At 39.2% G+C, this 12,101-nt stretch overlaps 1 protein-coding gene across 1 annotated transcript in view; it reads left to right on the top strand.

Moving 5' to 3' along the window:
* SLC6A5 (solute carrier family 6 member 5) overlaps positions 1–9,401 on the top strand; it is a 28,074-nt gene extending 18,673 nt beyond the window's left edge. The window contains exons 14-16 of the mRNA XM_053980718.1: positions 3,916–4,016; positions 6,857–7,024; positions 9,246–9,401. Of these exons, the coding sequence (XP_053836693.1) occupies positions 3,916–4,016; positions 6,857–7,024; positions 9,246–9,401 (425 nt within the window). The remainder of the gene's footprint in view (positions 1–3,915; positions 4,017–6,856; positions 7,025–9,245) is intronic.
* The last annotated feature ends 2,700 nt before the right edge of the window (positions 9,402–12,101 follow it).

Genomic DNA, 12,101 nt, shown 5'->3' with positions numbered 1-12,101 from the left:
AGTCATGTTTTGGTTGAAGAAAATTCTTCACTTTATGTCCCTCCAATGTAAGTAATTCAGTTAGAGTTGGTTTAGAGGTGAAATGAAACCCAGCTTCTCTAAAATCAATACAATTTCATAGGCAGTGATGAGTGAGAAGGCTTAAAAAGATTTTGAATGTTTGCTGGGGATTTTTTTGCCTTCCTTCTCCTCCCCACTTTGCTGACAGCATGCCTGAACCACGCTGTGACAGATATTTTCACTCTTCATGGCCACCAGCATCGACAGCATCACCTGGTCTGTGCCAAATATTGCCCCCTTTAAAGCCATTGCTATTAGTGTGAAAGAGAAAAATTCTGTATTTAAAATATTTTTAATATTTTAAAACCTACTTAAATCTGTAAAATTTCTTTGCTCTGCATGATTTTAAATAAGGATGAAGGTAAATAGGGAGCAAGAACTGGCTCTGTTCCTCCTCTGAACACTGTGTGGCAGAAGCATTGCAAACCAGCCTTTATGGAATGACATTTTATTAGGTTTAGAAGAAAAGCCTGCTCTGGCCAGTGTTTGCTTTGCCCAGCAATTCCAGTATCCCTTAAAACATTATCATTTATGAAAAACATAAAATAATGCAGAAATAAAAATAGCTCTGCAAAAGAAGGGCCTGAATAGAGGAGAAGGTTTTTTTTAGTGAGTTATTACTTCAGTGTAATCAGATGTGGAAGAGGTTTGACAAATTACCAATTATTATTTTTATGCTTTCTCTACAACTGATTGTTCATCAACAGATTTTGGTAAAACCTTGGCTGCAATCTATTTCAAAGGAATTAACCCTTTGTTAGACTAAGGAGCTTCCTTTCATTTAAATAAAAAGGAAAGACTTACATTAAAATCATTGATTGACTAATGCGCCAAAGCTACTTTTGTAAGGACTGGGCACAGAAGTACATCATGTGCATTTGTGATTTGTGTGTGGTAAAAACAAACAAAGCTGCTGCTTGGGTTATATCCCTTCAAGCAGTGCTTAAAATTGGCATAATATATTTTCAAGCTCTGACAACTGCTGTTTTACACTCCACTGACACCTTTCTCTGTGCACTTGTACTCTTCATGGCAAGCAGGTTGGCACAACAGTGGCAGGTGCTTTTATGATGAAATAAATTTGTCTTTGGTTCTTGTTACATGTTCTGCTTGCTGAGATTTTTAAATTAAAAAGAGACACATGTGGTGATTTCCTTGTAATCACTTATTTTTCAGTAGAGTCAGTGCTTCATAATCCAATCAAATGCACCTTTTTATTTCACATGCTGGTTTAGATATTTAGTCTCCAATTGTTAAGATTATGATGAATGATTAGTAAAGAATAGCTTAGAGGTGGGGATATTAATTTAATCAACAGCATAATCCCCACTGTTGCATTTTGTAGCATGAAGCCAACGACAAAAATCCCTGTATTTGAGTGAAACACTGCTGGAAACTGAAAATACATGATAGAAACTTTGTCTGTGCTCCATCCAGAACTGGTTTTTGACAGTTTGTTTTTGGGAAGGTTTGTTGTCAGAGTGAGTGGAAACTGCTGCTGTGTATTTGTAGAAAACTTCAGTCATTTTGAACATTTTACCCGTAGCAGAATACTGAATTAGTTGTCTGGCTAGGTTTGTAGTCTCTTTTTAAATGGATTTTATATGTCAGCACTTATGAATACATCATTCTACTTTAGAGACAGAAAAATCAGATGTGGAATAGCATGTGTTGTTTATTTATTTAGCAGGCCTGACTGATCTGCGAGGGAGACCAGATTTACTAGGATCTGGGAAAAAAATTGGTGTTCTGTTAACTACAATATCCTTTGCATTTTTTCTGTGGAACTTCCACTGGAAAGAAATAAGTAATGTGTAATCCCTCTATCTGTTATATACATTTGATTCCTGAATTGCTAATATATAAGAGTGCCCTACACTGTGAATATCCACTGACCATTCCTAAAAGGAATTTCTTTTTTTTAATTTTTTTAAATTGGAGTTTCAAGCAAATCTGTGCAGGTTTTCATGAATCTAGCATGAATTTTGGAGGCAGAAACCCCTGGTCATTATCCAATTAGGTATCCCTTCTTTGCAGCAGCAAGTGTGGCTGAAGTAGACACTTTAAATGAGATTTAAACTTTGTGGAAATACCCATCAGCCTGTACCCTGTGCTGCTGCAGTTAAAGACCAGCTTTATTCCCAGCACAGCACAGGGATGGTTGCTGTGTGAGCACCTCCCTCACACTCACTGCAGGTGCTGCACAGCTAAATAAAACACAGGGATAAATCTTTCAATTGCAGCAATAATCTCCTTTCAGGTCCATCACACGAAGACCTTGGAGGTTACATTTTGTCCAGACAGACAAACTGCTATTGCAAAGTAGAGAAGGACCCAATTAGTCAGACCAGTGCTGAAGTACAGCGATTCCATTGGTCACAAAAATTACATGTATTTTACACAAAAGAGGCTTTCTGAAGAAGAAAACTTACGGTAGTCAGTAAAACAGAAAAAGAAGGAAAGAAATTACAGAAGGAAAAAAGAGACCTCTGAGTTACCTTGGCTCAGTTTTCTGAGATTACATCCACTGCAGATTTTAATTTTTTCCCCTTCCCTAAATACAGTCCTTGCAGTACCATTTTCCTGTTTAATGTCTGTATTTTTCTTCTCTTTTCCTTATCATAACACGGTTCTTTAGCTTTTCTCTCACGTGCTGTGTGCCTGAGCTGGGTTAATGTGTGCTCACCCCCTGAGCTGGCCCTGAAGGGCTGCCAAATATCACCCAGCCCTGCTGCTTTCTTCTGCATCAGAAGGCACTGGATGATGAACCAATGCTAGTGTTTTACCTTCTTAATTCTTAGAACAGTCAGGTGGATAGATTTATTTCTCCTTGATATCAACAAAAAGACTTTCAAACTAGGTGGATCAAGCCTGGGATTATCCCTTCTTACACTCAGCAGCTGCAGCAGCTGACTGTATACAGTAAGAAATAAAGTAGTTACGTTTGTTACAAGCATTTCTTCCCTTACTCAGCGCCTTTTCTCCAGTATTTAAGCTTTCCCCACATCATGAAAGTTAAACAAAATGCTGCAGAATAACGCTTTGCAAAATTTAAATAAAATTGGCCCAAATTTTTAACATTTATGTCACAGATGAGCTCTGACCTCTCTCTTATTACAACTGGGAAAGCTGGAATCAATTTTAGGGGTATTTTTAAAACTTTTGGATAAATTACTAATAATGAAATTGCTAATAACTAACATACTATTAACCACCAGGGAATAGCAGCTGACCAGCACACCTTTTGCTGTCACATGGCATGGCCAGCAAGAAGCTGCAGAGTGGCTGAAATACCATTTTCCAATCTTGCATGTTTTGTTAACTCAAGTAACCTTATGAAGAACTAACAGATCAGCTGATCTTTTTGTTCAGACAACATTGAATATAATTCAGAATATTTACAGCTGCTCTCTAGGAATTTTAAATATCAGTGCTGAGGGGTACAGCTGTAATCCAGTCATGTAGCAGATATAGAGAAGCTGAAATATTGCCTGTGCTGAAGCAGGTATACCAATATTAATAAGGCTGATCTTCACAGGGGAATGAAGCAAACAGACAAATAATTGCAGCTACCTAGTACATATTAGTAATGCTTTAACACAAAACATACTAAACACCTCATCTCAATGTAAAAGCTCAATTGCTTTTATTCTTAAGAAGGAAATATTTTGTTGGAATGGTTTCCACCTTATCAGTCACATTTTTTACTGTGTAGTTAGATCCTCCAAGGAAGCTTTCAAACAAAAATTTGGAGTTTGTTTTCATTGTTAGACACAACGGAGGGCACCAGAGCTCTGTTGCAGACTGCAGCTGGTTTCTTTCACACCTAACTGTTCTTCCATTTGCTGTTTACAGGATTGCAAAGATTTTGTGAAGATATAGAAATGATGATTGGATTCCAGCCAAGTAAATTCTGGAGAGTCTGTTGGGCATTTGTGACCCCAACTATTTTAACAGTAAGGAAAAAAAAATTAACATCTTCTGCAAAGAATTTTGTTATTGTTTGTTCATTATTCATTATTCATGATGTTTCTGGGTGTTAGAAGCTTGAACTTGGATGACAGCACATGTGTTCTTGCCATGTGTATGTAGTAGAAACAGTGTAAGCAATGGTGGTTTTAGTGGAGAGGCATGGTGAGTCCACCTGGAAAATGGTGACCTTTTCCTGGCCATGCAAAATGCTGCTATGGCACACCACTGCACTGCAGCATTACAGATTATTGTATATAAATGTATATATATTTTTGTGTGTGTGTGATATTTATGTATGCACCGGGAAAAGAAAAGACAAGATCCTCCTGTGCGCTCTCAGACTGAGCTAGGGAAAAAAACCATTTTATTGACACAGAAGCTGGTGTAAGAGGGATGCTTTGGAAAGGCTGAGGTGGAACCACGAGTGGAAAAAGAAGAGAGGAGCGGGACTGTCCCGCCCCCGAGTCCCCGGGCCCGGGAGGTGGCGCTGCGGGACAGCGGCTGCGGCCCCGAAAGGCGCCCGGAAAGGAGCCCTGAAATCTAAAACCAGAGCGAGTTCGGTCTATTTTTGTTATTCTTCCTATTTTCCTTTCATTTTTATTTCCTCCCCAACACATTCCTTCAAATTCAGTTAGCATTTGCTTCATGTTTCATAAAAAAAAGTCACGTTCTCAATTTCACCCTTATTATGAGAGTTTTTGCAAGTCCAGGGGACCAAATCCAATAACTGTATCTACAGTTGCCATCTAGGTTTCTAACACAGTGCTTCCCTTACATTTTAACCTATGTGCAGATACAGTCTACAATCACATATCCTTTTTTTTTTTTTTGGACACAGGGATGAAATAATTATTTCAGCCATTTCAAAAGATTTCAGCTTGATAAATCAGCGCAAAACAACAGAGTCTTCTTTCACCAGTATATTCTGTTTGAGCGTGCGTACATCCACTTGGAGGTTTTCAAGCCTGAACCCCAGGTGCAGCAAGATTCTATATCCATGTAGAGTTTTAAATATCATCATTTCACACCAGTACTAAATAGTTCCTACAAGTCACACAATCACAGAATGATTGGGGTTGGAAGGGACCTTTAAAGCTCATCTCACTCCACCCCCCTCCCATGGGCAGGGACACCTTCCACTATCCCAGGTTGTTCAGGACCCCATCCAACCTGGCCCAACTTTCAGGGATGGGGCAGCCACAGCTTCTCCGGGTGAGTATTCTTAGCTGTTCAGGTACAAGATAAGAAAAGTTTCTGGAATTTCTGAAAAGACAGATATTTTGGAACAGTATGAGGCCAGCTGGCAGGAGAAGAAGCAAAGCAGTGACTCTTTAGTCCTTTGCTCCTTCCAGAGAAGTTGTATTTCAGCTCACGTGCTGGGCAGTTCCCGTGTGTGCTGTTCTTTAGCGCAGTGTAAGCTTGGCAAATCTTTTTCTTCCTAGAGGGGGAAGAAGAAGACATTGGCTGAAGTTAGTTTTCAGTATTTTTAATTCAGGAATGAGGACATTTTTTTCTGAAAGCTGGAGAAGGTTTAGTTTCCACAGACACGAAAATGCCTATGTGAAGGGACCAGTGAGTTTTGGTGAGCTCAACAAAATCCTGAGTTGTGAAGAAATTTTCTACAGTGAGAATGATTTCTCCAATGAGTAAAATGAAGGTAGTCTGCTTTTCTTGCATAGATTTTGTTTACCTGCTGTCTTTACTGCACTACAGTATTGCTCTATGCGAAAACCAGGTAGCTCTGTCTTAATCACCTGTTATTTGATTGTGACAATGTATGCCTATAATTTGCAGATCACTTTTAAAAAGTTTGAAGACATACTCCAGTTTATAGTGTTAGGATTACATCAATGTTATTTATCTTCTCTTGGGGATCTTTTTAAAGATGAAGGCATGTGCACATGGGATTTTTTTAGCTCTTTGTTTTTTTCCAGTGGTTCTTTTAAAGATGCTGCCTTAAGACCCTGTTTCACACTTTTGAAGGAAATTGTAAGGCTTTTCTGCAAATTGCTCAGATCCTTTAATCAGACTTGTGCTTGTAGCTCCTGTCCATAATCACAACCAGGAAATAGGAAATTATATTGTTTGTTAAGGAAAACAAAATTGAGTTGACTATGTTTACTCTAAACTTGCATGTTCTGTTGTTGTTCCCTCCAAATGCAATATTTAGTGAACCTACAGTGAGAAATAAATTGACACTGATCAGTCATAATTCAATTTTTATGCAATGGAAACACACAAAGCAAAACCAAGCAATGAATTATTTTCTATTATTGCCTCTGTAAAGCTAATATTTGATACATTTGAACAGCCTAATATTAGACTTTCATTAGACTCCACATCTCTGGAACTAAAGCTGATCATTTTTATATGTGCCTTCACCTAGTTATACTTTTATAAATCTTCTGTGTGCAATTATTGCAAGCACTGGCATTTTCCAAAAGTTACTGAATTATGCACAAATGTAAGCAGATGTATTGCTGTTCATACAGTAAGTGCAATGGAGAACTTACCATAATCACATTAGGTAAAACTCCCAATAGACCATGTAATAAAGCATGTTACTCTAGGGGCAAGATTCTAATTTCAATTATTCTGGCACAAATACAGTGATTTTTGCAGGATTTTGCAAGATTTCCTTGCAACACATTAGATTCAGGCTCTGACCCATTTATTAGAGCTTGTGGCAGCACCCTGCCTTAGGTGTATGTGCTTTTATCTGTATTCCATATACACCAACTCTGTGTGTGGATACCCAGCATTTGTGGCATAGCAGACTTGTTTTGCTTACTCAAACGTATTTGTTTTCCTTTCTTGTTCCCAGTTTATTCTCTGCTTCAGTTTTTACCAGTGGGAACCCATGACTTACGGAGCTTACCACTACCCAGGCTGGTCCATGGTGCTCGGGTGGCTGATGCTGGCCTGCTCAGTCATCTGGATCCCAGTTATGTTTGTGATAAAAATGCATCTAGCCCCAGGAAAATTTATTGAGGTAATTCTTCTGTCTTTTTGCTGTTTAAAAGTATGACCATAGGAAACCGTATCTTTCATTTTACATTGATTTTTGTGATATTGAATGCCTAATACTGCTCAGATTACTTTCTGGTAAACCAGTTATTGTGTTGCAAAGAGATGCTCAGTTGATTTAAATTGTTGACTTTGTATTCCTAGTTTTTTCAAAAAAACATGGTCCTAAATTGTGGAGTGGTTTGTTTTATAAGATCTAGATAAATTTCATGAGGTTTTGTATGGCTTTATTGGAAAAAAGTTGTTCTAGATTCGTTGACCTTTTTGCAAAAACAGCACATAGCCACAGGAAGCCTCAGCTCCTGGTGTGTCATGCCAGGGAGCCTGGCAATCAGCACTAGGAGAGGTCAATCAGGAGCTGCCTGTGTGCAAAGTTGGGTACTGGAGTCACCCAGGTTGTGCCACTCGCTGAAGTCCAGGAATGAGATGTAGAGCAGGAAGGCTTTTCATTCATCTCAAGCTACTCGTTATAAAACCCAGCTGGCAATCTTTGCTTTCACCTTTCATCTCTTTATTCTTCTTGAATCAGCCAATCCTTTCTGGCACCTGGGCTTACAATAATTCCAAGTGACAATTTATTTTTAATTTAAGGTTCTTTTGTTTATTTTGCTAATTGGATTCCTGACACTTTTCCCCGCTGCTTCAGAAATGTGGTGGTCACCTATTTTTCTCCATCTCTGAGTCCTGTCCCTGCCTGTCACCTCCCTCTCCCTGGCTGTTCCCATCCTGCTGGCTCTTCAGTCCCTGGCAGGATGAGCCATGTCAGCATTTCATCCCTTCATTGCTTTGCCCCTGTTTTCTGGAGAAGCTCAGTGTTCTTATTTTAGGTCTCTGAGGCTTTCCCAGTTCTGCCTTCTCATCACTGCCTGCTGCTTGTGCTGCTCCCACCTTGGGAGAAGGACCAGACACTCGCTCCCCTTTCTGTAGCTGCTTTTACAGTTCAGCTTCCCTGCAATCCCACCGGGGCTGTTTCTTGCTTCAAAAAATGAAAAGGAGAGAAAATGTACTAAAATAGTATAATCTTTTTGGTCTCTCAATATGTCACACTACACATGCCTAAGGGAAGAGACTATGCTTCTCTGCTACCCATAAAGCAAAGGAATTTTGTAGGAGAGGAATTTTCACAGTGGTGGGACACCCTAGGGAGAGCATCCAAGCAGCAGACAATGAGGCCACTTGTCTAAAGGATCATTCATCTCTTGTGTAGAGCAGACTGCAGTGCCTGGTCAGGAGACAACTGCCCCTACTGGAAACGACCTAATGTGGAATTAGATTTACTTCTTCCTTGTCTCATAAGCTTCTCTCACTGACACAAATGGTTCTGCTTCAAAACTTCTCGCCTAAAACTGGCACACAAATTGCCACAAGAATAGGGTGCTTCCCTGTGTTTCCAGGTGTGCACCCAAAGAAACATCCAAGAGTTGGATCTATTTTGAAAGGGCTTTTGCTCAAGATATTTCAGCTGTAGTCTGGTATTTCCTCAATATTGAGTCTGCTGCATAAAATTATTATGGTTAATTTGGGAGGCAAAAGTTGCAAACTAGTAATTAAGCAGAGACTAAAATAACAGATATAGAGGTCTGATTCACTTTATTAGGTAATAAACATATAATTGTTCCCTCTCAAGTCATCAAAAATATGTTTTCTTTCCTTTTTATCTGTGAATGCACCAATCACATTATATATTCAATAAAGAACTCAGTGGAAAGATCAGAACATTTTTGTTGTTTGCCAGGTTGACATTCTCCTCTTTCTTTTTTCTTGCAGATAGAAACAACATTTTGTCATCTCAAAATTAAAATCTCTCATAGTGATATACTACTTTTTGGTAATTTGTATACTTTGGGGAAATATGCTAACTATAAATCCAATTATTCTAATGCACTTACCCACTGCTTAGACTATTGGGCTAAGTAATTGTGCACATGTCCTTCAGTAAGAGAGCCTCACAGTCTGTAGCAGTGGTTCTGAGCTCCCCTCACATGTTGTGGGGGAGAATGTATAATTAAAACCTGGGCACTTGATCCCCTATTAATCTTGAAAACTTTGTGCAAAACAAACACTGAGCAGTAGAGCATTGCCAGGCTTTCATCAATAACCTTAAATGAGCCTATCCTCACTTCCTCTGCATTGTGATTCTGCTCCATGACACCAAGTGAGACTCTCTTTTCTCTCCCCCATGGCAGCGGCTCAAGCTGGTGTGCTCCCCACAGCCTGACTGGGGCCCGTTCCTGGCCAAGCACCGCGGCGAACGGTACAGGAACATGATTGATCCACTGGGAACCTCCTCCCTGGGACTTAAACTGCCAGTGAAGGATATGGAATTGGGGACTCAATGCTAATCAATATTACAAAAGGGTGGCAATAACACTGTCAACCTTTTCTGATTTTTTTTCCTTTTTTTTTTTTTACCCACCACTTCTTCTTTTCTTTTCTGCAGTGCCTGAAAATGGCTGCTTAGGAAAGCAGGACTTATTGTTGCATGCCATAAGGGAGGCCTAACTAGACCACTTCCAGGTGTAGGTGATGCCTGTGACATGTTCTGTACCTGGTGCCACAGCAAAAGCCCTGTGTGTGACAGGTGACATAACCAGGTGTTGTCAGGTGATGTAGGAATAAACAAAACCAAACCGAAAAATCTTTAGAGGAAACAAGGTGTGCAGTTTGACCCACTTCCCACAAGCACCCTTTGTAACAGGTGGCTGTGATGGGACGAGGATTTTGCTACCAGCGTGTTCCAAGGAAAGTTCATCCCTCAAATATGATGGAAGTGAGCAAAGAATGGGATCTCCTGTAGTCCTGTTATAATTCCAGCATAAGGCTCCTGTAGCAATGGGGTTGCTTCTTGTACACTGACAGCCAACCTTGACCCATCATGTCTGCACACTTCCTGTATGATTTATACTAACTTGAAGGGATTGTTATGTTATTTGAACAAGTGGAGACCCTTGAAACAGCACACCAGGAAGCAATATATGGGGTGACAACAGAAACAACGATAATCCATTTGCAGAAAAATAAGAACAAAGTTTTTAAAAATTATCAACTGAGAGACTAAACTGCATTTAAGCTTACAAGCAGTTTGAAAATGGTGTCAGAATGAGCTGTATGGGCATCACTGTATGAAGTCCTGTCATATGTTTCTTTTGATAATTTGATATCTATTATTTCAATTAGGAATGCCTCAGTTATACAAAGTATCTGACAACTTGCTCCATGCCAAGTGCACCTGTGGTTTTACTCACCTCGCTCTAATACTCTGAATATATTTTTCCTTGTTTCTCTGCTTTTGTTTACAGTATCTCCTCAAAAAGCCATCATATAATTTGTGCCTAACTTTGTATTCTTACAGTGGTAAGTGTAGTCTAGTTACTACCTGAAAACAGTTATTGGATGTGCTGTTCAACCTTGTGACTCCCCGTTCTTTTGCCTATAAGCACCTTTATATAACCTATAACCTTTAGATGGTGTATTCTTCTCTTTCAACCAACGGGGAAATAGCAGGACCCCACTTGTCTATATATTATATATATAGCACGTAAATTCTTCAAAGCAGTATTCTCTCTGAAACATGCATAGGGTATTTTTTTCATTAAAATATTTTCATTTAAAAAAAAATACCCAAATCCACAAAAATTAACCACTGCAGTCATCTCCACAGATGCAACATTACATATAGAAAATGCAAGGTTTGGGGTGAAAGGACAATTTAGGAGAGGGCCATCATAGCATTGCATAGCAGTAGGGCATCCTAAATCATTACATTTTAGAAATCAGATATATACAGTCATATGAATATTAGACTTAAATAGTTTTGTTACCTATTGGACAGAGTAAAAAATAGAGCTTTTAAAGAGTACATTTATTTACCTAAATAGAAAATTAGCCCAACTTACTGTAAATGCACTAGAATGAGGGAGAAAAATATATCTTCAATAATTGGCAAAACTTAACCTTTATTATCTTGTTATATCCTATACATATATGATATTTTTTAATGGTGATCAGTGTTCATGTAGTGTGTGCTAGTGATGTTTTATGTCCCTATAAATATCTTACCAATCAATGTAGAAATAATGAGCTTAGTAGTTTAGCCAGTTTTTTCCTCCCCACAGACACTGCTGTAGTAGCCTGCAAATGTTCTTTCCTTCCAGGGGACTGTTTCTATCCCCTTTTTTTGTCTGTCTGTCTTCATATTACAGGGTCTCAGGTAAATCCTCAGTTCATGTGTGTCTGTAGATCAGTAGGTGTGTTGTTTTCATCCTGTTGAAGTAAACAAAAAACTAAACCTTAAAGTAACACTTCCACAAATTGTTAACTCCTTTTCTCTGTGTGTGTGTATATATATATGTATATGAAATATATTGATAATTTTGCTGAACTTCCTCTTTCACGGGGCAATTAGTGTTGCCAGTTCTAGGCACTGCTGGAGATCTTTAATCCTCACACAGAACATGTGAAGCACTATCAGGGGTTGTCATGCAGGGCAGGGAGAGCAGGTTCCACAATATTTTACACTGACCCCTGGATCTCTGCTCCATGGGCTCTTGTTGGTCCCTGTCTCACACAGCAGCAGGACAGGACCCTCCTGTGAGCTTCTCTGCCTTAAAGCTGTTCCCCTTGCTTCAGCTTTGCCTGCTATTCTAATAAAAGACTTGCTATTTTTACTTCTGGCTTTTATTTTCCTGGCAGAGGCAGGTTTGAGAAGTTGTGCTCTGTTTGGCCTCATGAAGGTCCATAAGGATGAGCTGGAAATTTGGTTCCCATGTCTGGGTAGGGCTGAGGGACCTTCCCTGGGTGCAGAAAGGAACCTAAGTCAGCATCTCTCTTGGGAATTATGTGTTTCTGTTGGAATAAATAATTCTGGGTCTCTCTTAACCAATATTCCCTCACATTGTGGTTTGATTTTTGGAGTCCAAGCCAATTTGTCTTTGCTACTACTGTCAATTTAAAAACAACAACATATATCTGTAGGTTTGGTCCTCTTTGAAAAAGAGAAAACACAGTCAAATGGTTTGAGGGTACTGAATCCTTTCACTTAC

Source organism: Vidua macroura, chromosome 6 (genome assembly GCF_024509145.1).
Source record: "Vidua macroura isolate BioBank_ID:100142 chromosome 6, ASM2450914v1, whole genome shotgun sequence".
Classification (NCBI taxonomy): Eukaryota; Metazoa; Chordata; class Aves; order Passeriformes; family Viduidae; genus Vidua; species Vidua macroura.
This window is presented reverse-complemented; position numbering and strand designations above follow the sequence as displayed.